Genomic DNA, 24945 nt, shown 5'->3' on the forward strand with positions numbered 1-24945 from the left:
AGGAAAAAAGGTGGGTGGATGCACCAGGTGCCAATCCATGCAAAGAGAAAATGTGCCCAAAGTGTTGCAGGATTTCCACTGTCTGGAAAAAGCACAAATAAATACAACCATTCACAAGTGTCCTTTTCTATTTAGCATACAATCTGGATCGCACTAACATTATCATCCCATTAAGTACGAACAGTCTGTGTGTCACCTATTTGTTTTGTTTGCAATTAAACAGGATAAAACAGATGACTGTACAGACAAAGCCATGCACTTACACAGAAGCATACAGTCACACACTTTGTGGAGGAGAAAAAAAATGCAATCTGAAAAGAAAAAACAAGAACTAAACAATACACCAGCATGTTTTAATTTCACTTGTCGTTCGAATTGTTGGGCCACTGATGGTTGTCGGCATCAGTCATAAAACCATATTGCCTCAACAGATGCATGATGATGTACACAGATCATAATCATGCATTTATAGATCATACACGTGCTTTGGCAACACATGCGGAGCCAAATATGTGCAGCTGAATGTTTACACACCCCAAGAGAAGAGCATTGTTTAAATAAATGTATATACTCATATTTTACACACTGAAAACGCATCTCTATACCATCTTTCTCCCTCTCACTCTCTCGTCTCTCTCCCTGTTTTCTTTCATGTGGGAGGCAGCAATGGGCACCCAGCCATGCCACATCAATATGCGTACTGGTGAAACGCTTCCCCTGCTTCCCCCACGTTGCAGTTGCCGAGGCCTGCAGCAGTTGAAGCGGCAGCTACTGTCACCGGATATGGCAGGTCATGTTAGCTAGTAGTTAGTTAAAGGAGGTTAGCGAGCTAGCACTCCCACTGAGGCAGGCCACAACCGGGCTGGCCTTGTCGCAGCAACCTGCCGTGGTGACAGCCCACTGACGCAGACAACGCCAGCCAGTGCCACCCTGAAGGCACCTTGGATTGCACCCAGGCAAGGTTCCCTGGGAGCCCGGGTTGCCATGGTGGCAGCCGAATTTGGGTCCAATAAACGTGAGGGGAACAGGCGGTGGACTGGGGAGGGGGACTTTGGGGTGGCAAGAAAGGGGACAGAGAGAAGGGGGGATTTCTGACTAAAAAAACAAACAAAAAAAAGCCTGTACCAGTCAGTGTAGAAAAACATATTAATGGAAGGACATTAAAATTAAATCATTCATCCCCCAAAAATAAGACAGACGGCAACAGAGAAACTGCGATACTGTGTGTGGTGGATGCTGCTGCTACCTACACAAAGGGTTTTTAAGAGTCTCTTAACATTGTCAATGACAAGATGAAAGTACTGCATGTCTTCCGCTGCTCCGAGGTTGTAAATGAAAAGTATAAAGCTCAGCTGTCAGATCACTCAAGTTGCAAAGTGACAGATGCACTTCTCGCGTCTTACTGCACAAGGCCGCGACTATAAACAAGACGTGCTCTTAACAATTACAGGCAAGTTTAAAAGAGTCAGAGCTGTTAACAGTCACACTCAAGTGTAACACAATTAAACATAAACCAAATAAAAGCTTTTAAAAGACGCCCCTCACTTGGCTTCCCGCTCCGCTCTTTCAATTACAATTCACTAAGTGGTTGGAGGTGACTTAACCCTGATCTTCGTGTTCATAAATTCATCTCCTCTTAATGAGAAAGTTTTCACAACAGAAATGCGCCATAGGACTTTTAGCAGTTAGTTTACACCTGGCTCCCTTGGCCGACGGGCCGACGAGCTGAATTATAAACAGCTGAAACAGAGAGTGAAGCATAACACCTTGCTGTGGCCAGTTCACCACGGTGTCCCTGAGACCCCAAAACTCTTCTCCTTCCAAACTCTGAATCTAAAAAAAGACGCCTGCTTGGCTCATAGTACTGTAAATCATGCAAAGTAGAGCATAGTGCTTGGTCTGGAAAAAATAACCATGTATAATGAGCAGACATATGCACATATGCACTCTCACACATATGCACGCCTGTGCTTACACACATAAACGTTGCCAAAAGAACCCCCCACCACCACCCACTACACTGCTTTGTACTAGACACACAAACACACACCGTCTTTAGTCCTTAATTCTAACCCCTGAAAACACCATCCTTTCCTGAATCCATGGTAGTGAAAAAGAACAAACACACACACAAAAAACAAAACACTATCTCTGCCCCCACCTTACTCCACTCGCTGAGACTCTGTCCACTTTCCACCTGCTCTGCACACCCCTCCAAGCTCGCTCAAACTCAAACGTGAACACGCACACATAGACACACACACACACTAATGCCATTTCACTCCAAACTCATCCTGTTATCTAAACAAGCGCCGTCCTCTCGTCAGCGTCAGTGGGTTCCTTTCTCTGTCTCCTCAGAGAAAAGAGAGACTCTCCTGTTCACAGATGAATGGGGTCTTTTGATGAAGCGCCGAGCCTTGTTTACCGCCACTCGCATTTATTTACCGGCCTGTTTTTCAAGTCGTCATTGAGGGACACTCTACCAAAACACCCCCCGCGTCAACCGCCTTTCCCCAACAAACCGCATCCTCATCCACCAGTCCCCTCATCCTCCCCTTAACTACACCCCCTATATGCTCAACATAAATACAAAATATACACACTATGCCTGCTCCCAATTCCATGTTGTTCCCTATCCTGTTTCATCCCGCTTTCTTCTCTACGTCTAGTGTCCTAGATCTGTGTCCAAACTGATTTGAAGCTTACTCGCTTACACAGACGCATGCCAAATTTGATTCTCTGCATTTTGCTGTGCTTCTCGGCTAGCTCACTTATTCACCCCCACCCCCCTCCACCCCACTTTCTGTCTTCTCTAAACTGCTCTCCTTCTCACGGTGTAACAAACATCAAATGAAGCCTTCATGAAGTTCTTTTTCCTCCAAACATCTAAGACGGACCATCTCAGTGTGATGATGTTTTAACCAGAAAATAATAAGCAACCAAATTAAATAATGAGTTAAGCAAATATCATAAAGTGAAAGGACTACATTTATCCAGAAGGGAAACTAAACTGCAATCCAGCCTGACTGCATACACAAAAATACTTTGACTGACAAATAAACAAATGTAAAAATAAACTAAGGCATTACATACTAACCATAAAGAGTGTTGAAGGTTTTTCTGTAATTTGAAATATAAAAAAATGACTGGTGACAAAACATCTTTGGCCACTAAAAAAAAAAAAATCAAGGTTCAAAGCCTCCACATGTGTGATGGCCTGCTTTCATGAAAACGGAGAAAAATGGTCCTATTGAGTGCTAAAATGTTTGTGCTTACAAGTTATTTTACATTTTTTTGTAGCTGCAAATAGAAGTCCAGGGTGTTAATGAGGCTAGGGGAGGGCATTCATTTGAACCTTAAAGAGGAATAAAAGAAAAGCGGAACAAGCGAAGGAAAGAAAAGAGAAGAAAGAGAGGATCAGAGGGAGGAGGTTGGCAGGGAATATCATGAAAATTTGGCATCTTCCATGCAGGGAGATAGCATCGTGCCAAAAGCGACCGCCGACACAACTCCTCTCACTTTCAACATTAGACTCCTTTGCCGTGTTAAATTCGCCCACATAATAATTTCATTATTCTTCAACCCACATGTGCAAAATAAAATGAAATAGATGATATTTTTATTTCTTTTTTCTAAATCGGTACTGACCCAACTTTTAATTCAACAAAACAAACTCAGCAAAACCGCTTCTCTTAAGAAAAATAACTATGCGGGGAAAAATTTAATAAAAACAACAGAAACATAAGTAATAGTGCCTTGGATTTGAAACACAGTACTGAGGTACTTATTATAGCACGCCTATTGCTGTGTGGCACTGAATACTGCCATTAGCCAGACTCAGCAGCCTTTGCCAGGGCCTCGCTGTGAGTGCAGCCCGGTGAATAAGCCGTGTTCCCTGGCTCTCCCTCCTTTCTGGCTGGCCTGTCTGAGATTGAGCATTGGCCATAGCGCTCTTTCTCCTGCTCCTTCTCCTCCTCTTCCTCCTCCTCTCTGTCTCTCTGAGGTCGGGAAACCCTCCTGAGTGGGTATATGGTTTTTGGGGACAGACACATTTCATGGTTGGCGCCGCTACAAAAGCCTGAAAAGAGACCCGGCACTGGGAAGACACAGTATTAATACAGACAATACCTCCCCCTCGCTGCTTCTGACTCTCTTTTTTCTCAATAACCTCTTTCTTTTCATCTCTTTTTCTTGCCCCCCCCTCCTTCTTTTTTTACACTTTAGTTTTTCTCCTAATAAAAAATGTTAAAAAGCCCACTCAGCTCAAGTAAAGAATGCAGTTTTTATCACTGCATGGCGTGGCTTAGCCTACACCCATTTTTATTTAACAAACGTTACTGTGTTTTAATGTGCAATTAAATCTCAACAGTAGGTATTAGACTAGGCTCGGCAGCGTGTGAAAACACTCGTCTTTTCTTTCAAATAAACAAAAAACTGCTAAGCATGTATTACATGCCAGTCCGAAGACTAATTTAGGTGAAAAATAGCAACAATGTGTTACATTATTAAATTAGTGAAAATAATAAAGATACCTTTACTTTAATTTGCATAATGTATTTCAAGATATTATTTTGAACACATCACCACTGGGCCAAAATTTAAATTAAAGGTTAATTTAATTTGTGGAAATCTAAAATTGTGTAGTTGTAAATTTAAAATGAGCACTGCAATAAATTAAAATACTATAAGGAAAAAAGATATGCACAATTAGTATCCAAAGAAATGTAAATTGTTTAATTTGAGACGTTTTTTCCCCTAATCATGAAAACCACAGAACGCTGAAAATTTCCTTTTGCTTTTCTGCTGCTCTACCTGCTTTGCGTTTACGCTGCAGTGCTTCTTCTCATGGGGAGCAGAAAAAAAGTCTGACAGCTGGGTTCATTCAAAAAGACACAGGGCATCTAAGAAAAACCAGTAAAAGAGCCAAATAGCACAAACTGTCTTATTTGTCTCCTCCACCATAGTGATGGCCTCCCAATTTCACTGGAATAATCTATTTACCGCATATCTCCGACACTGAAACTCTTCACACAAAAGGAAACAGATGCGGGTAGACCAGAATTGTTCATGGGTTTTACTCTCTCCCGAGTCAGGCACAGCCAAAGAAATGGAGGCTTATGATCGTTATGTAAAACCAAAAAAAGCGGAGAGCTTTTCTAGGACAAAAGGCACCGTATCAAGGAGCATGCCAGTTGTCACTGGTCAATTTAATGGGACACCAAACACAACAACATTGTCTTTGACTCGCCTTTCTCGTGTTTTTTTGTTTTTCTAATTTTCCCTCGAGTCAGCTTGTGTCATCATGGTCTCGTGAGATAAATGCAGACCCTGCGGTTTTGGATCAATCTATGTGCGTCTGTGACACCCCAATGTTAGCCTCGCGTCTGTGTATGTGTGCGCGTGTTTTGGAACGAATGAGTACACAACAGGGCTTTGGCTAGACGGATAGCAATAGCTATCCAAATACACAGACTTTTTTCTGAAGCCAAGAATAGTGTGAGAAGACTCCCTCTCACTCGGCCTCTCTAATGTGACGGGGCTCTCCCTGCGTCTTAACCCTTTAGATTTGATACATAGCCACCTCAACGCGTCCCTGAGGCCAGACAGAAAGGCAGAGATGTGCAAAAGACCCGACTAAACGAGAGTCATCAGTAAACATTTGCTGATGCCAAAGCTGCTCTGCATGTGGAGAGCTTTTCTTAGCCGACGTGGGCCCTGTTCCCACCACACACACAACAGAAAAGCCTCAGACCTAACCGACCCCCCCTCCCGAGTGTCAAGATTTCATTTAATCAAAACTTCACTGCTGACGGCCATCCTAAGCTGTGCTTGCACACAAGGATAGTCCACTCAAACCTTGTGATGTCATGGGAGTCTGAGAGGAGATCCAGGAAGTAATTAACAACAGATTATTTTCACAGGGAAAAAACAACGAGCTATGGGGAAAAGAAGACCTGTGGAATCCATCAGAGTATTCCTTTAACTTTTAAGATGTCACAAACAATCCACGTGATTCCTGAGTGTCAGGATTCCTTTCTCTTTTTCGCTCTCTTTTTTCACCTTTTTCCCTCACACATTTAATTACCTTTTTCATCCCCATAAACTCTAGAGTTTTGCGTAGTGATGAACGCAAGTAGGGTTTTATTTGTGAATCCTAGCTGTGGTCAGCGAATTGGCTGGGGGGCTGGCCACAACACTAAGGCTTCTCTGGGCTTTCTCACAGCAATGTCCAAGGCATGACTACTGCTATAGTGAGAGAGAGGCGGGATCTGGCACTACAGAGCGTGGAGTGTGGAGCGGTCATGGCAGAAATGGCACGGCGAGCACATTTCACACCTCCCTCAGAGTGACTGCAAATTTCCTGTACTGCACTTTTGATTGGAAACACATTTGAAACATCTTTTCATGATCACACTTACGGCGTACAAAAGAAAAGGGGAAAAAAAATAAAACGCTGGAAGAATGCTTTCCAAGCTATGACTAAGTGCATAGAGCTAACTTTGGACCTGACAAATGTTTTTTTTAATCTTCTATTTTTCCAACCTCGAATAAATCAGAAATGTGCTGAGTTTAATCTAAAACAGCCCAAAGATTATAAATCAAATAGCCCACTGAATACTGTGAGGAGGAGCAATAACTTCTCCTCAGATGGTGTACAGCTGCAACCACCTATGCAGTAGTCAGAGTAACAGAAGTGAGAACTACATCCAGGCTAGTACGGTGAAGTACGTGTAAGCCTATCCAAAGCGCTCCATTCATGGGTTATCAACTGGACACTGGCAGTGTTCGGTGCTCTGGCAGACCCTTGGCACTTCCGGGCCAAGAGATCACTATCTCCATTATAATATACCAGTCACTCACTCTTAATAAACACTAAAAATACACTACTCACTGTACTGCACCACAGCCCCTCTTTCCCTCTCATCTATTTCTCTGCCAGCATTTCAGTTACAAAGTCATTCAGTTTCAAAGACATGTTGCTCTGTCTGCTTTTTTTTTTTTACTCTTTATCTGAGGTGCCTGAAAACAGGCGGAGAAGGTTTTGTATTGTGGCATCGTGGTTTGTTCTGTTACGGCTGCGGTGTGTTATGCTCTGTAACAGAGAGGATCTCAAAGGCTGGCTGGCTGCAGAACAGTCTGAGAAAGCCTGACGGCAAGCCCAGAGATTCCCCGTGGCAGCTTTTGCCACTCTGTCATAAACAAAACACAAGACGTCTTTCTCTTCTTCCCACACCAACGGGGCCCGGGTGCTGCCAAACAGAACAATCACTATTGTAGCCTCTTCTGCTTCCCAACGTGCTCTCTCTCCCTCACTCTCTCTCCGAGTCTCCTACAATATAAACAAAAGAGATCAGCGGAGGCTTTACCTCTGTGAGAGCAACAATGAAGGCGATGTTTAAGGAGACAAAACAAAAGTGTGCACGGGATCAAAGAGGAGCGAGGAAGACAGAGATGCTAAAGACCGACAAAATACAAACCAAACAAAAACAAACAATGAGCACATCTTGTCATTCACTGTGCAAGTGAGTGGAAAAGGAAAACACACAACCACACATCACTGTAACAGATGAGTGCAACAGAGAAACGGAAGGCCTTGATGCCCATTTCCTAAATGTGAGTTAAAAGCAAAGGAAAGACAAGTGTGCTGACCTCACGGAAAGTTTGCACTTGGTGTAGACCCCAAAGCAGCTCTCCAACAAGGACTTAAAGTGAAAATCGGTTCTTTGGAATAAGATAAAAGTGCTGAGGCACACTATTGTATAATTATATATTGTATTAGTCAGATAAGATAAGACAAAGTATCCAGTAAGCCGACATTATGAATGGGCAGCGCACGGGGAAGGGCCTCCAAGTAGTCACGTGTTTTACTATACTGTTGTAAAACTAAGAGCTGCGGTGATGAATACATGCCAAGAACCCGAAAATTGGACGGCTGACATCATCAGTACAGGTAAAGGAAATTTAGTGCAATTCAATTACATTTGTGTGTATGGACACATCAGAACATCTGTAGCAACCTTTACACACTCGGTTTTAAACCCAAGCAGCTTCAATTACTTAAACTAATATACACAGAATTACACCATGAATAAAATATTTTCTGTTGTTCATTGGTGTGTTCCTTTATTCCCTTGTCCAGCATGCCATTTTGCTTTCTCCATGAATTTAAAATATTTGAAAGATTAAAAATAACCTCTTAAAATATGCGTGTCATTTGATTTAGTTTTCATTTTATGATTAAACAAATTTTGCAAAATTTACAAGGGGAGACATTTTCGTTTGCGTAAAACAGAACTGACCCGAAATGCACCAGTATACCAATAAATCTTTATAAGAGACATTTTTTTCGTGATTAAATTTGATTATAAATATAAAAAAAATACAATCAATTACATCTACAAAAACAAAAACCCAAACACTGTTGATATTCTCTCAGTATGCTCTAATATGGCCGCAACCTATGGTTTATTACCGCCACAGAGAGACCAACAAAGTGAAGCTGGAACTGCTGCCAGGGTTTGGCTCAGGCTGTGAGTTATTTGGCCTGGATTGATATTTTGCGTGTGTGTGTGTGTGTGTCTCAGAGAGAGAGAGAGAGAGAGCCTAAGGATCACCTATGATAGCATTTGGCTAGAGTAATGTTAATGCCCAGTGTAAGAGTTGTGCCTCGTGCGTGCGTGCGTGTGTGTGTGTGTGTGTGTGTGTGTGTGTGTGTGTGTGTGTGTGTGTGTGTGTATTTGGACAGTGATTGGGATATGCTGTATATATATGTGCGGGTTGAGTCACTGTTTGAAATTTCCAGAAAATTCCAGCTGACATAATATTAGGTCATGAGTGTGTGTTTGTATATGTAGCCAGCAAATGGTTAAGCAGTGTGTATTTGGAAGATTTGGCTGTGAGATATATTATGTGTGTGTGTCTGCGTGTGTGTGGCTTCTCTGACAGTTTTTTTTTTTTTGCAATGTGGGGGGGAAAACTACAACACAGCCAGTGTTTTGGCTGTGTGTGTGAGGAATATGCGCACTGGAGGCTACAGTGATGTTTGGCCGGGTGTGAGTGTGTGTATCCATGATGGTGGCTGCGATACAACAATGTTTGGCTGTATTAAACTATATCTGTGATAGTCCTTGGCCGAACGTGTGTGCTGTGTGGGTGTGTGTACGCAATCGTGACTAAAACCGTGTTTGCCTTTACGTGTGAAAGTGCGCTGCAGAGATGACAGAGTTGTTTTTCTTTTCTTTTTTCCTTTTTTTTTAAAAAGAGTGTGTGTGTGTATCTTTATTTAGCTGTGTTTGTATGTGTGTGTATGGGTGTGAAGGTGGCTGCAATAGTACTGGCTGTCTTTGAGCATTGGCGTTTTGTGTGTGAGTGTGAGTTTGGCAGCCAGGTCCAACGTGGTGCTAACGTTCAGGCAGACGGTGAAGGCGGCAGCAGCCTGCGGCCTGAGAGCAGGAGGCTCACGGCTCTGTTCGCTTTCTCTCTCTCTCTCACACACACACACACACACACATAAATACACAAGCACACACACAACCTGGGCTGCGGCCAAATGATGATTTCTGGCTACAATGGTCTTACCATGGCAGATATACCTCGACAGACTGTGTACAATACTATAAACAGTGACTCTTCTTTGTGCAAAATTCATTGCGCAAAAAACACAGAAATTTCATCTCATAAAAAAACAGTCACTCAAACACACACAGACACACACAAGCATGCAAATTCTTTCCTAGGAAAAAAACAAAACACACACACACACAAAATACATGCTCATATGAAGCCGCAAATGCCTCGCTCAGAATAATGAACGCTTACTTGCCAGAGCACGCTGGACGTATGCCCCTGACACACACTAACAAATTCTTTTTTATTACTGTTGATACTACGTTGTCATGTAAACAAACCCCAAGAAACAGATGAAGAAAAGAAAAATATTAAAAGAACAAAAACGTACCCGCTGTTTTCTGTGGGAACAAAAGCAAGCAGGGACTTTCACTTTGTTAATCTGAGAGATAAATCTTTACTTTATTTTTTTTTCTTACCTTTTAACTGCTTAGTTATTACTTTAACGTTCCCTCCGTAGCAGTAAAAAGGTTTTTATTGGGTCTCTGAATATTTTTACTTTTACGTTATTCTTTTTATGTTTTTTGTCATTTTATATATTTTACTATATTGCAAATTAAGGTATGCACTTGTGTTTCTGTTGTGTTTCAAATTGTTAAAATGTTAGCGCGATCCTAAAAGCACACCGACATGATTACATGTGGCGAGTGTTTACGTGCTGGCATCCCTCTCAATTAGTGTCTGATGTCCAGTTTCTCACATACCTGGCGTGTGGACGAAGTAGGCCAGGTAGAGGTCCAGCTCCTTGACGGACACTCCGATGTGGTGTGGCTGGACGCACAGGCCAGGGTTGGTGCACTGCGGTGACTTGACCAGTCGTTCTCCGTCCGTGCTCTCCAAGGGGCTGCCCTTAAACAGGATGACCATCACCAGGTCCAGCCGCCACACCTTGTCAGCCTGGCGCAGGCAGTCGATGCGACGTATTTTGCCCTTCTGGTCGGGGTTGGACAGCACGCAGCAGGGGGGCTTTTTGCCCGTGATGGTGAGCACAAAGTCCTCACGGAACTCAGGCCGGATGTCCTTGCGGAGCTTGGCCAACAGGCGTGAAGCCCACTTCTGCTTGATCTCTGGCTTCTCTCCCAGCAGTTCATCCTTCACTGCACGCTCTTCCTCCTTGGACATGCGCTTCTCGTGCTTTTTGAAGTATTTACGCTTGCGGGCCTGCAGGTTGAACCAGGTGTAGGCGAAGGCGCGGACATGGGGCAGAAGGGCCTCGATGAAGGGGTGGAATTCATCCTGGATGAGGGAGGAAGATGGGGGGAGGGTGGATGAGGAGAGGGAGGAGGGGGGGAAGCAGGAGGAGGCATTGGAAAGAGAGGGGGAGAATGGGGGAGAGAAGGATGGGGAGAGAGGGAGAGGGGGTGAGGAGGGGAAGAGAGAGGAGAGGCAGTTAGCACCGGCGCGCAGCATGGAGGAGCGGCGCCTGCTCCGTGTGAGTGGAGGGAGAGAATGAGAGGCGCAGAGAGAGAGGGCGAGAGAGAGAGAGAATGAGAGAGAGAGAGAGAGAGAGAGAGAGGGAGACGGAAAGATACCTTGCGCTCTCTAATACAGACACATCGCACCGAAGGACACACTTCACAAACCACTGAACAACACATCACTGAATGACTGAGGTAAGAGATGAGACAGAAAAAATATGAGACTTGTCTCCATGAGATATTTGTGTAAATGTTGTTTGTCTGGTTAAATATAAACAAATGTGCTAGTTATAAATAAAAAATAGTGCCATCCTAATCCATTACTAAACATAAACAGTATTATTCTCAAAAGCATTATAGTAAGTATCAAAAAGTCAAGTAAAAACACAACATTTCTAAAACATAATTCAAACTGACCACGCGTATTATACAATGCTTAAAACACTAACATAATCAAGAAGAACGCACATGCCAAATTCTGATTAATAAAATTAAAGCCGTCTCGCTGAAAAGCCACAACATAAAATATTTGTCCATAAATAATACAACTGCGCCTCAAAAGTGCTTAACAGTAACGATCAAAAAATATTTGTGAATAAAACAAGAATTACATGGTAGTTACCATTTTGCTCTCTCATCATAAATTCACCCCGTCGATTGCAAAGAAACTTAAAATGCAGAGCCAGTACAATAACTGGATTGTAGAGTCAAAAAAGGCGCTGAAGTAATGCTGAAAACAAAAGAGTGAGGGGGAAAAAAAGAAGCTGATAAACTGTCCAATAAAAGCAGCAGGGGGCAAAAAAGCTGAGAAAGAGGAGACAGGCCAGGGGGTGCAGTGTAATACCAGCACAAGAACACAGGAGGTACTGTAGCAAGAGCTGCAGGAGAGGTGCTGTGCAAGAGCAGAGCAGAAGGAGTGTAGAAAGTTTAGCAATCTCTGTGTATAAAAGGATGAAAAAAAGGAGCTGGGTGTGCACAAATAAAATAAAACAGATAGTGCAGCAAAATAATAAAATTGTCAAAAATTAAAACAAGCTTCTTTCTTTGTTTGCAAAAACATGCAGAGAAAATATCTTGATGAAAAACAAAAATTAAAAAAAATGGCTGGCAAAGCAGCGCGTGCTATTGGTTCAATTCTGATCTGCATAAGACTCACGCAGAGGGAGAGAGAGAGCTGGACAAGGGGGGTGCGGACAGAGGAGAAGAAGGGAAAAAAAAACAAAAACAAGAGGACCGAATCAATGTTGGAAGACTGTGCACGACCGCTGGCAAACCCGAGTGCAGCTTCTTTTTTCCCCCTCTTTCTCTCCAACTCTGTCTCTCTCTTTCTCTCTTCCTCTCCACTTTCCGTCTCTAACCATTGACTGAGTCTGTGCCAACACGCAGAGGGCCCACCTATTTGGCATCGAGTCTCAAACAGCCCAGCCAATACGCACGCTCAAAGCACTGAAAAGGAGGGAAGAGAGAGATGGCAGAGGGAGAAGCAAAGAGGTGGGGGTGTGGATGGTTGGTGGCTGGTAGTGGAGAGAGGGCGGGAGGGGGTGGATTGTGTGTGGTGCAGGCAGAAGGCACGTCATTAGCCAAACAGACAAGTTCCAATCTAGTGCAAAGGCAAAGTCCAGAGGATATTAATTTTACATGCATCCAGACAGCACCCGCCTCCTAAAGCTCCCCCCCACACACTTCTCCCTCCCTCACCACCTTCGTCACCAACATGGTCACAGCCATCCCAACAAACCAGCTCACTCTCTAACTGCACCCCCCACTCCTGAAACACCCCTCTCCTGCTCTCTCTCTCTTTCTCTCTCTCTCTCTGCTCGCGTTACACCACCTTGGCATGGGATGGCATGAGAAAACACAGACCCAAAATCCCACTAGACCCTGAGACCAGCAGCTGCTCCTGGATTTACCACACAAACAAAGAGAGGAGGGGGAAGAAAAAGACCCCCCTCCACCCCCCAAAACAAAAAATACCATCCAAAAACATGCTCTCCTGTTTCAAAATGCAGTCTTACATCCAAACTGGCCCCTTCGCCTCCTTTTTTTTCCTTTTCCTGTTACTCCACTTTAATAGCTCCAGCACCATAGAAACAGAAACACATTAAAAGTTTCTGTTATCAAATTAGAGAGTTATCTCGTTTGTGGGTGAGAAGCTGGATCTGATTGACAATGATGCCTCAAAATGCTGTGGTGGATGGGTTTATGCAAGTAGCCTATATAGCTTAAGCCTTATAAAACTATCAAAAACAGACTACACAGCTTCCTGTAATTGCAAAGTTGAGTCGAATGCATTCAGCTTTAGATATGCTGGTCTTTATAATAGTAAGGACAATAATATTTTCATTCTGCAGCCAGTTAATTGCCCATATTTTCATCGTGCTGCATTATGAATCCCACAATGACACATAATTGGGACTTAACAGCAGCAGAAAGTGAGGGAGCATGGGCCTGCGTAGCTGCTCTGGACAGCAAGTTGTCTCATCCTCATTGGCTGACTCACACGACCTCAGAGGTACAAGCTGTGCCCAGAGCACCAGGCGAGAAATATCTGACACAAAGGCTCCCACCGAGGGCCGATTCAACATAATCGGATGCATTTGTCAGAAAAATAATATCTCTGTGATGATTTGATGTGAAATACGTAAGGGCTGCTCCACTCCCTAGAAGTGCATTTAAATGTCATTCTCCCAATTTACAAAAAAGGAACACATTTACCCATTTACGCAGTCCAAATTACATGAATTAGTCCACAACGCTCACAGGAATTACAGAGACATTGTCAAAACTGGAATCTTGACAGTGGGCAGCCATAAAAAGCTAACTTGTCATGTGGCAAAGTTGAGGGTCCGTTCATTTGATTGTGAGTTGAAGCCCCCTGCTGTGCAACGGGACAGGCTGTCTGTGTGAACGCCCTACAAAGGCCAGAGTCCTCTGGTTGGCTCCCAGGACCATCAGATTTAGCCTGGCCTGCTCCCTCTGTCAGCGTCTGACAGAGGAGCTGCAGCCTGGATGACTGGCTGGTCCACTGAATGGCTGACAAGCTGGCTGCCAGGTTGGCTGAAAGGCCGCATGACGGGCTGGGTGAATGACTGGTTGGCTACCCAGGTGGGTAGCTAGCTGGCTAGTTGGTTGCCTGGCTGCCTGGCTGCTAAGGTTGGGGGAGGAAGGGGGGTACAGACCCCATCTGGACCAGGCTGAGCCGGGCCGGGTGCCGATTGTTCGTGCTAGCATACGCCTGCCTCACACAGCCACGCTGAACACGTGAATAATGTGGGAATGAGAGAAGATGGTGGAGGCAAGAGAAAGAAAAAAAAAAACAGGCAAATGGAACATGAGGAGATGGAATTAAATAGGATGTGTGTGTTTGTTTTTGTTTTTGAAGAATAATAACGGAGGTGTGTTTGCCACTTATTTGAAAAGACTGAAGGGATCTAGACTTTTTTAATGAATGGGCCACAGACAAAGAACAGGAGAGCTATGTGCCAAGCACTGCAGTTACTTCCTCAATATCATCACATTACTGACAAGCGAAATGATAACCAAGATTCATATCAGGGAAATGAAAACCAATCCATTGTCCGAAGCGACGTGTTTTCTTTAGCGGATGAGCCCTGAGACATTTTTTGAACAACATAACTCCTGTTAAATCTTCATACCGCAAAAACAGGATGAAAAACTGAAGGTATCCTATTACGAGATAAAATTTTATCTGTAACATTAAGCAAATAAACTGCAGATACTATGCAAAAAAACAATACCCCTACCAGTCCCCCCCCTATAATCACTCTAAAAGAAACAAAAAAAACCCTTTTAAAATCACTTAGTTAAATCTGCTACAGGGCCTCCTTCTTATGATCATAAACTGGACCAAATGCAAAATTATGCACAGCCATTGAGGTTTGTGCACAAATTGCAGTTAAAGAAAAAAAATCTTTTATTATTTTGGCTAAGAAATCAGTCTGTGTGGCACCCCGCTGTTTAATGTGTCCTTTTTTGACATTTTCAAACCCGCAGCTCCTTCAGCTCATTAAGGAAGATTTCTCCTGTTTGCCCACAATTCTTCACGGCAGAAGAAACAGTGGCAGTTTTTCCAGGCCTGAGCCACGGCGCTCTGTAGGTATCTGCGCTGCAATAATGTAAGAGAGCGCTCCTCTTATCTCTGCATGCCATGCTCTGTCTTTCAGAAAATGACGACCTTTGTTCGGTCAGTCCGGGCGAGCCAATCTCCACTCACTCCACTCCGCTCCAGCCCTGACACGGTACAAACGCAGAGAGCAGCAGAGAAATGAAATCCAAACTCAGGTTTTATTGAGGCTTCAAGCACCAACAAAACACCAGAGTTAAGAAACCTATAAAAAAATAAATAAATCACCGTGTTCAACAATTCGGAGAAAATTAACAAGAGCGCTCCGTTTGAGTTTACTCATTAAACCAGTTTGTCACGTAAGGCTGGCTCGGGGATTACCTTAACTGTTTAAATAGCAGGGGCTACGAAATGAGGCCAAAAATTGAATTAAAATAGCATTAAATTCGAGTCAACATTAAATCCTTTAAATGAGAAAAACCCCTCTGTGTGGCCTATCCTCCATCAGAAAAGGGCCTGCACCTCGTCTTCCTACATTTCCCAAAACACTATGAAAATTAATACTCCCACCTCTGAAACAACGAAGCCCACCATTTTCACCATCTTCAGAAAAAGAAAGGCAAAAAATGTTTAGCGTTTGGTTCTTGGCTGATAGCGCCCGTTAACCTCCACGACCGTCGTTCCCAGCATCCGTCGGTCTGTTTCTGAATTAGACTTTTTATGTTGCTCTGTAAAAATAAATTGCAGGCCTTGAAGTCGACTGCTCTAAATACGAAACCTGTTCAAATCAAACGTCCCTCTTTCTCACGCCAAAAAAAGAGCTCTGAGGCTGTCTCTGTTGAGAGGCCTACCCACTACAAAGGGGGTCAAACTAATGATAAACTAATAAAAATGTATGCTAGTTCAATTCCTGCTGCTAACATAGGCTTAGCATTAGGCTATAAAGTGTGACCTCTGTGAAAACACATGTTAATCAGAGTAAAATCAATCACAGCTGCTCTAAAGCGTTTATGCGGCTTGCTTCTTTTTTTTTTCATTACATATTTATAAAGAGCCTCAATTTAGCTATAAGAAATATCGATCGATTTTAGAAAGGAGCAATAGTTTCTACCCGCCTCAGTGTTTACGATGCAGTTAATTTTAACAAGCATAACTTTGGCCTGTTTCCCACATTGTCGTGTTTACCTGAGATGAATTTGCGGTATCAGTCTAAGTGTGCAAATAAATATCAAAGGAGCAAAAATAAACTCAGGACACGTGGGAGGAAATTTCTCGACACTTAGGCCTGCTTTATGCCACATCCTGCACGCTGAGGTAACAGTAAGAAAGCAGACATTACATTCTTACATTTGATGTCAGTGTTTTGCAGGTGAAATATTTCAGGTTAATAGCAAAAAAGGGTGTTTTATTTATTTTCTTCTTTTAAATTGTGTGATTCAAAGTCATGCAGAAATTTAAAAGAAAAACTTAAAACAAAATGTCATTTGCTCATATTTTCTTCATGACCTAAATAATTTACATTTTTAGAGATTATTCAAGTTTTAAAATCTGAGCTTTCTATAACAAGTTATTTTTTTAACCTTACTTGTAATTGCCAAAATAGATTAAATGCTGTCAATTTATTATACATTTGAAACTAAGTAATACCAAAGACTTTTTAAAGCTTTTTCAAGGGAGACAGAATTTTTTCTTTAATAAGTTATTTTAAAAAGGTTTTTTTTTTATTTTAGCAATAATCAGTTAAAAAGGGGCATCATGAATGTGTATTATATTTTATAGCTACACCTAAATGTACCACTGCTCCAAATGTTGTTTTTATTTTATTTTACAATATATTTACTATAATATAAATTGAACCTAAACTTAAAATAATGTTTTAAGATTATGCAACCATATTGCTGAACGCCAGATTTGTCTGTTGAAGTTATATTTCTTTCACAGGTTGTTATTTTATATCTAGATGATCCTGTAAAATCAGGCTACACACACACACACACACACACACACACACACACACACACACACACAGAGAGAGAGAGAGAGAGAGAGAGAGAGAAAAGGAGAGAAAGACGGAGAGAAAGCTCGTGAAATTTTCAGCACGTCAGGACATGTCACAACTGTAATTCAACTTTGACATCTGTTGTGTAAAATCACATATTGAAAAAGACTATGGTGATATAAAGGAAGCACTGTGAGAGATCTGAATCATTGTGTGTGTGTGTGTGTGTGTGTGTGTGTGTGTGCGCGCGCGCGTGCGTGCATGCATGCATGCATGCATGTGCAAGTGTGTGTGTGTGTGTCTTCAAAAAAAACATTTTCGGTTAAAGTTTCTTCTGTTGTTTTTGCTTTTTATAGGAATCAAATATTTTTCAGAGACTTGGTGAAACATGGAGTTCTAACTATTTTATGCCATATGTGTATAATGCCTTTTTAAAATTTGTACACAAAAGAAAATGGAAACAGCAGAGAGAAAAAAGTTTCGGTAAGAGAAATTTTCATGTTTCCTTCATATAAGAAACATGGGAAAATCGGGTGCACAGAGAGGACGCCTGATTGGATGTATCATCTCGCCATTAGAAGGTGGAAATTTAGTGACCTCACTGTTCTCGGAGATATTAAAAAAGGAACATCGAGAAGTTCATATGAAATGCGATTTCCTTGGGAACGCTAACAAAATTTATTTCCTTTTTTGTTCCATCACATTCAGACACAGACACACAGCATTTCTCTTGAAATGTCCTCCTTAATGTCTCATCCCTGCCACTCATTCGCTTTTGTCCTCAAAACCTTTTCATCCATTTCAATCCTTGGAAGAATTTAAAAAAGGAAAAACTTCCTCTTTTTCTGCTCTCTTCCTCCCAACGGCACAGATTGATGTTAAAAGTGTGTCTGCGCATCGTGTGTAATTACGCCTGTTTACACACTGAAGCATTACTATGTGTGAAAGTCTGGAAGCCATTTGTGGCATGAGGCTGAGAGAGAAAGACAGAGCAAGCGAGCTTTAAACAGCTCCAGAGACACAAGGACTGATAGCAAGCCGGGGCTTCTGACACAACTGCAGACCTGGGTAATTTTATACTCAAATATGTTTTCTCGTTTGTATGACGGGTTTGTCTTGCAGACTGTTTCAGCCTCAAATGTAAGCACATCAAAGATAAGATCAAGGGCTCTTTGTGTTTCTTTTTAAGTATCCAAAATTTGTTCAGCCAGGATTTTCCTGAGGTTTATGTGGTTTTTCTATGACTCTGGTCCATTTGCATAAATTTCACCTTACACAGTTAATTGTAAACAGGGCTTTAACCTCACAAGTGAGTCATACTCCCAATTTATGTTCTGAAAATGTTTGGAGAACAGAATTAAATTTGGAGTCGGAGAACACAGCTTGTTAAATATATCTGAATTTTTCTCTTTAGATGTGGCAAACGCTAAATGTTTTGTGGGCACTTTAAAGAAGGCTGCGTGAAACGTTAGACTTTTGCCCCTCTGATCCAAAACTGGATGCTAATCCTGATATCAGTGCCGTCAATTAGAAAGAATGTTTAGATATTACAGCGCGATGGGAGCGCTCAAACTAAATTAGGAAGATCTGCACTGCATTTTGCAAACAACGATTTAATAAACCACTCCGACATGTAGCTGCAGCTAGACGGTATGGTATAGGATTACTCGCAGGCAATTCCTAAATGAATACATACAGTATAGATTACTACCGTATGTGTGGTTCTGTAGCGTCACCAAATGCACACGCGAACGAACAGATACTGCTGGAGGTGGCATTTTCCGACAGGACATTGCAATAGAACTGAATACAGCAATTCCCCTCGACAAGGGCAGCCATTCTTGATAAGGTCAAGTAGGCAGTGTGGCACTTAAGAGTGTGCGTGCGTGTGAAACACAGAGAGAGAGATTGAGGGGGGATGACAGAGTGTGGCAGCTTTCTGCCTCAGTAAAGGGAAGCCATAACGTCTGTCTCACACTTTCTGTCTCACTCCAAACTGAAGTGCATGCTGCACACACCTACAGCGTTCCAGTCGGCACATGCCAGCGGCACAGACTGGCTACCGTGCCCTGCCTACAGCTGCAGCAAGGGCTTTGAACCTCATGATTAGCAAATACAGCAGGAATCGAGCAGATAATGAAACCAGATATCCCCTCCCCTCCATGCCCTGCTCCAGCAGTAGCCAAGGCCTGCTACTCCTCGCACAAGAGATGCACTATTGAGAGACTTTCTCTCTCACTCTTTCACTCCCCCTCATTCTTTTATTCCTCCCTGGTCCTCGTTCTGCCAGTCGGCAAGGCGAGATGCCAACCTCTCCCCAAAGCTGGGCAGAGTGCCCTCACCCTTTATGCAAATGATTCACCACTAGCCCAACACACACATTCATTCCGTGCCCCCCACCATCACATACTCCTCCATTCCTTCATTTATTCCTTTCACCTCTTACTCTGCAATCCCCCTCTTGCTAACACTTTCCCTTTCCTGCACTTCATCTTGTTGTTGCACTTCAACTATCCCTCCCTCTGCTTTTTGCTGCTTCACTCACACTCTCACTCCGACCAATTTGCCTGAGCTCCCCCTTTCTTTCAGCTGCTATCCATCTTCGAGCATCTCTCTCCCTCCTTTCACCGTGGAACTCCTTTTTCTCGCTGCCTCTCCCTCGCGCAGCTTGACTCACCCAGATTCAAACTTGTGCACTCATTCCTCGCCCGGTTTCAGACAGGCAAGTGCAGAAACTAGCTTTACCCTCTTTCTCTCTCTCTCTCGCTCTCATACAGCCACTCATGCTATAACACATACCCTGTTTATATTTCTTAAAGGGAAAGAGTCTCTTCCAGAAATCCCTGTTTTTCTTGATCTCTTCCAGTTTTTATAACCATTATATCATCTGTCAGCATTTATCGCTAAGTAGATTGTTTGAAAGAAACTGTTTGGCACGATTGTCCGTATATTTCCTGTGAATTTATTACCTGTTTTGTGTGACTGATTGCTTCCTTGATTTTTCCCTGAGTCTTTGTTCAATCTATTAACACTCTCTTTTCACAAAAGGGGAAAAACTGCACGAGAGAAATTCGATTTGACATAATTACATGTTTTAAAATTAGCGTTCTTCTTCTTTTTTTAAAAATACAATGCTTTCAGAGATTACAAGTGTAGCAAAATAGACTTTCAAAATGTCGGTGAAACAGCACTGATTCCTAATATGCTTATTTACTAAGAATAAAATGAAATTGCTACAGCATTTTGTTACTAGACTGGCACTCCGTCTGCTTTTTGTGGCTTCATTTTAGTTGGTTAAGAGTCAAATAGTCTGAAAACAATTTTTTATAATTCATAATCGAGTTTCTAAATGTGAAAACACACTTTTAGCTTTTGTTTTCGGGAAGCCGATGTTTTACAAGGACATAAAAGCACAGCAGATTGAAATTAACTGGATGAAAAAGGCTTTTATGGAGGAAATACCCCTAACAAACAACAGCCCGGTGACCACATGTACAGCTAGAACACTAAAAATGTTTGGAGCACTGACCCCCTGGCGTTACAATCCAAGTTCCACATCAGCTCCCTATCAGGAACTCCGAAGCTTACAGATTTAATTCTGCTTATCATATAAGTTGGAGTTTCGCCCTTGATAGGTTGGCACTGTGAGGGTTAAACGGTGCCCGCTCCCTGTGGCATGATATGAGCTGGGCCTTTGCCCGCGCACTCTTGCTCGTCTGCACTGAGTTGGTGTTAGGGGTTAAGAGTCAGTTGCTGCTCCAAGTGGCTTCCTATGTGACTCTGATCCCATTAGGGCTAAAGGTGTCTGTTCCATATGGCCTCCTGAGAACTGGGTCTTAATCTCTGCAATGCTTGATGGGGTTTGGCTCTTGATAGCAAGTTATGCATATCTCTAAGGCAGCAGTTTAAGGGTTAAAGGTCGCTTTGCCCATTTTGCACAGCACTGCCTATAGGGGCAGCCACCATGCCAGGCCAGAGGAAACTGAGAACACAAACACATGTGAAGTGAGAAACAAAGAGCCCTCAACCACACACACACAAATCATTGTGAAAGTTAAATCCTCTCAAACCAATGCTTTTCTTTTGTAAAGATGAATCTTCCATAAAAGCCAGGGGGAGGACAGACAGACACACCATGCAGACGGGCGCCTCTGGGAGAGTGTGTGTGCAGTTATCTCCTCTGTGACCACGCTTATTGACTTCCCCAGCCTAAACTACCACCTCGCTCAGACCTCAGGAGCACCACAGCACCACAGGCAGACAGCCATAAGTACATGTCCTCAGAGGGGACATAAAGTGGCGGGAACCCACCTCGATAAAAAGGCACCTCACAGCCTGGGAGGAAAAAATGAGGAAGGGAAAAAAAAAGCTGGATACTGATCCAAACTTTAAATTAAGTTAAGAGTTTCACATATACTGACGATGCATATGTATTTGATTGTTGCAGTTATTACTAAAAATGCCATTTTCTCCACTCTAATTTATAGAGTATAAGTGCAATTATGAAAGTACAATTTAAAACAAAAGAACAGTATATCCTTTTACGCTGCAGTATATGGAAATAACTACATAATAGCTTGCATCTGGTTGATTTATAGGTGGTATTTTGCAATTGCCCTTAGCTAGAAAATCCCCCTATTGTGTTGAGAGTTGGTATAACATGTAAGTGGAGTACTGTTTACATGTAACCAAATGTGCCCTTGCAGTCCTTAAACTGGATCTTGCCAGATATGTCCGTGTGTGTGTGTGTGTGTGCGTGTGTGTTTTAATTCGAGTATCCTGCTCAGTTTTATTGTTCTAAAAACAAAAAAAATATTCGTCACTACAAAAAAAAGTATTCCTGCAATATTATTTTAAGCGAAATTTACAGTTTTGCAGAGACTTGATAAACCTTCAGCAAAACCGGTCCGGTATGAAACAACAGGCAGTCTCCATTTATAAACATGTGATTGTATGAAAAGATAGTATCACAGAAAAGTGAGCCAGAAGGAAAGAGCTGGACTGAAAGCAGCAAGAGCTGCCACGTCAGATGCTGCTGAAGCTTCTTGGCTGTCAGGACTGAAAGACACACACGCAGAAAGATACACACACAACTGCAGTATGGCCTCCACAGACACACACACACATGCGCGCGCACACAGAAACACACCACTAACTCAAATACATACGCACACGCGCACACAAAGAAGGGTTTGCCTTTGCAGTGCTGTTTGGGGAGTTGGAGTCATCAGCCAAGCCTGACACCCCTGCTCAGTGTAGCCATCACCGCTGTCTTTCTGTGAGTCAACATGGATGGAGCCGCTCCATCAACAACACAAGCCGGCCCTAATAATAAAACGAGCAAATCCCTCACTCCAGTTTGCCTGCCATACGCCAGAGAGGGCCTGCCCGGGGTCTGATCATATCCTGTTAGGATTGCTTCTGGATTTGCACTTATAATTTGGTTACACTCTTCAAGCATTCAAATAAATATTTTGTTTACTAAATTTCAGTTACGGTATTCAAATGCTTTTAAAAGTCCCTGTGACCAGATTGTCGTAACAGTATATGCAAAACGTCCAAACATTTATTCGCATACACAGAGAAGAAAGCACAGTATGCCCTGGATCAGATGCAAAATAGGATTTGGCCTCATCTTTATTTAGGCTAGCTTTCCCATTCCTGGAGAAATTGCATTATTGAATACAACAACACCATTGTTTCAGCAAATTTTAGACGGGCTTTCGGCTTTATGTATTTCCAGAGAGGAAAATCAAAATGTGAACACCGTTTTTCACTCTGAAGCAGAGAAAAGGCTCTTGTGCAGAGATTTGATTCTCCAGATAGCACTTGGCACCGTTTGCCTACTCTAAGTACTATAATATGGTTATGATGCATTAGCATTCCTTCACATCACCAAAGAAACCCAATATGTGTATATCAAGTATTTTAGACAGCGGAGGAACAGAAAAGAGGCAGAACGAGAAACAGAGAAGGGAAGGAGGTCCAGAAGATGGAAAGCCAGGTAAAGGATTAGCATAAAAAGCCAATAGGGAGTAAAAAGTTGCCCATTGAGCAGCATTCCAATGGACAAAGCCTGGTGAATGGTGAAACTGTTTAAGATAGCTCGTGCTGTTCTCAGGAGAGGCAGACAGGGAGTTAGTAAAGTGGCTTTTAAGCTCACCAAATCCAACATATCCCAGATAAGACTATGGCTCCTCCTGAGGGAATGAAAGAAAGGAGAGGGGGCTGGAAAGAATGAGGTAAAATACACAAGAAATGGTTGAGGTAACAGATGTAATGCGAGCAAAAAAGAGAGCTGGGGGAGTTGATGAGGAATGATAGAGAAAAACAAAGATAGGCAAACACATCTATTAAAAAAAGGGGGGGCAGAAAAAGAAAAAAGTATAAAGAAATGAGGTGTATGAAAGTGAGAGCGTCTTTCAAATGAAAACACATGTGAGTTTTGGTGTTGCTTGAGCCCGTCTCAGAGAGTGCAGTGAATGAACCCAGAGACACCGAGCGGCCCTGCCTTCGTCTCCAGCGGGATTTTATCACCTGCATGAAAAGCAGCTTGAACACACATTGACCAACATCATCAATCTCCGCTCGGCTGTGTTATAGGAGGAACCTGCGCAGGCTCTTTATGTACCTTTTAATGCTTGGATACTTTTCAGGTAACAAACTCATGAAGTAAAGTTGCAAAACTCCTTTTAAACGCACACGTATTTACAATTCCTTTAAAAAAAAATTTTTTTCACCCGACAAAAAAGGAAAAAAAAAACTTTTTCTGTTTTTTTGGATAGTTTACAATCTTAACTGCACCACTTAAAAGACAGGAGACAGGTGCACACATGCACACAGGCCAGAAATTAGAGAGTAAACAAACAAGGGTTCATTTTAATCATCCCTAGCCTGTTTATTTAGCACCGGTCAGGATTTAACTAATAAACCTTTTTAAACTCCATTGCAAAAATTCCTTCTTTTTCGACTGCAGGAAGAACATTCAAACAGTATTAATTCCTCTGCTGGGAAAAGGGACAGCCTTTTCCCGGAGCAATCCATAACATCTGAATATAAAAATAAATATGAAGAGCGGGCGCGCTCGTAACCCCAAAGTGAGGAGGGAAAAAACCTGCCGGGAAGTTTGATAGTGCTGTATGTTTTTCCCCTGTTTCGCTAGCATCTGGGACCTTTTTCAGTTACTCTTGCTGTGTTTGAGTACTTTAAACTGCCACCATTTCTCTTTTTGCCGACCTCCTTATTAATTTTAATCAGTCTTTTGATTAAGGTTGCCCTATTCTATTTCTGTCTTCTTTTTCTTTTTTTTTTCAATCTTTTCCGTCACTCCCTCACTGCCTCTCTCGCTCTCTGCTGGACGCCCCAGTGCCAGTTAACACACCACAAGCCAGAGGGAGGACCGCAAGAATGCTTAAATCAGCATAATTAGGCCTGTGTGTACTTTAAACACACACGTTTCCCCCAGTCCTGGACCCCTGCCACCCGTACACCGCTGTGTACGCAGCCACGGCCTGTCTCTTTGAGTCAATAAACACAAACATATCAGCAGTCAGTCTCACAAACGTTTACACAGTATACACAGGCATACATATGCAATACATGAGGTGAAAAATGATGCAGTATCCTTCTTCCACCCAAATGAAGCTACCTCCCTCATAGAGCTGTCACCCCCCCACCCCCCCTCCGGGTCCAAACCACCATCACCACACTAACAGTTTGACCCTTTACACTGCGTAGCTGAAGGGGAGGGAAAAAAATGTGTTGAATACGCGGGTGGGGGTGGTGGGGTTTACTCTGCACGTCCGCTCAAACATTTC

At 42.7% G+C, this 24945-nt stretch overlaps 1 protein-coding gene across 11 annotated transcripts in view; it reads right to left on the reverse strand.

Moving 5' to 3' along the window:
* The window catches only part of LOC102193049 (nuclear factor 1 X-type-like), a 107930-nt gene that overhangs the window by 62753 nt on the left and 20232 nt on the right, over positions 1–24945 (reverse strand). For 10 of the 11 annotated variants that reach the window (XM_005748921.1, XM_005748923.1, XM_005748918.1 and 7 more), the window contains one exon: positions 10332–10863. In XM_005748921.1, the coding sequence (XP_005748978.1) occupies positions 10332–10863 (532 nt within the window). Of the gene's footprint in view, positions 1–10331; positions 10864–11667; positions 12036–24945 lie in introns of those variants that run through there. The other variant, XM_005748922.1, reaches the window with a different exon arrangement.

This window comes from Pundamilia nyererei, unplaced genomic scaffold (genome assembly GCF_000239375.1).
Source record: "Pundamilia nyererei isolate P.nyererei 1_Seehausen unplaced genomic scaffold, PunNye1.0 scaffold00234, whole genome shotgun sequence".
NCBI lineage: Eukaryota > Metazoa > Chordata > Actinopteri > Cichliformes > Cichlidae > Pundamilia > Pundamilia nyererei.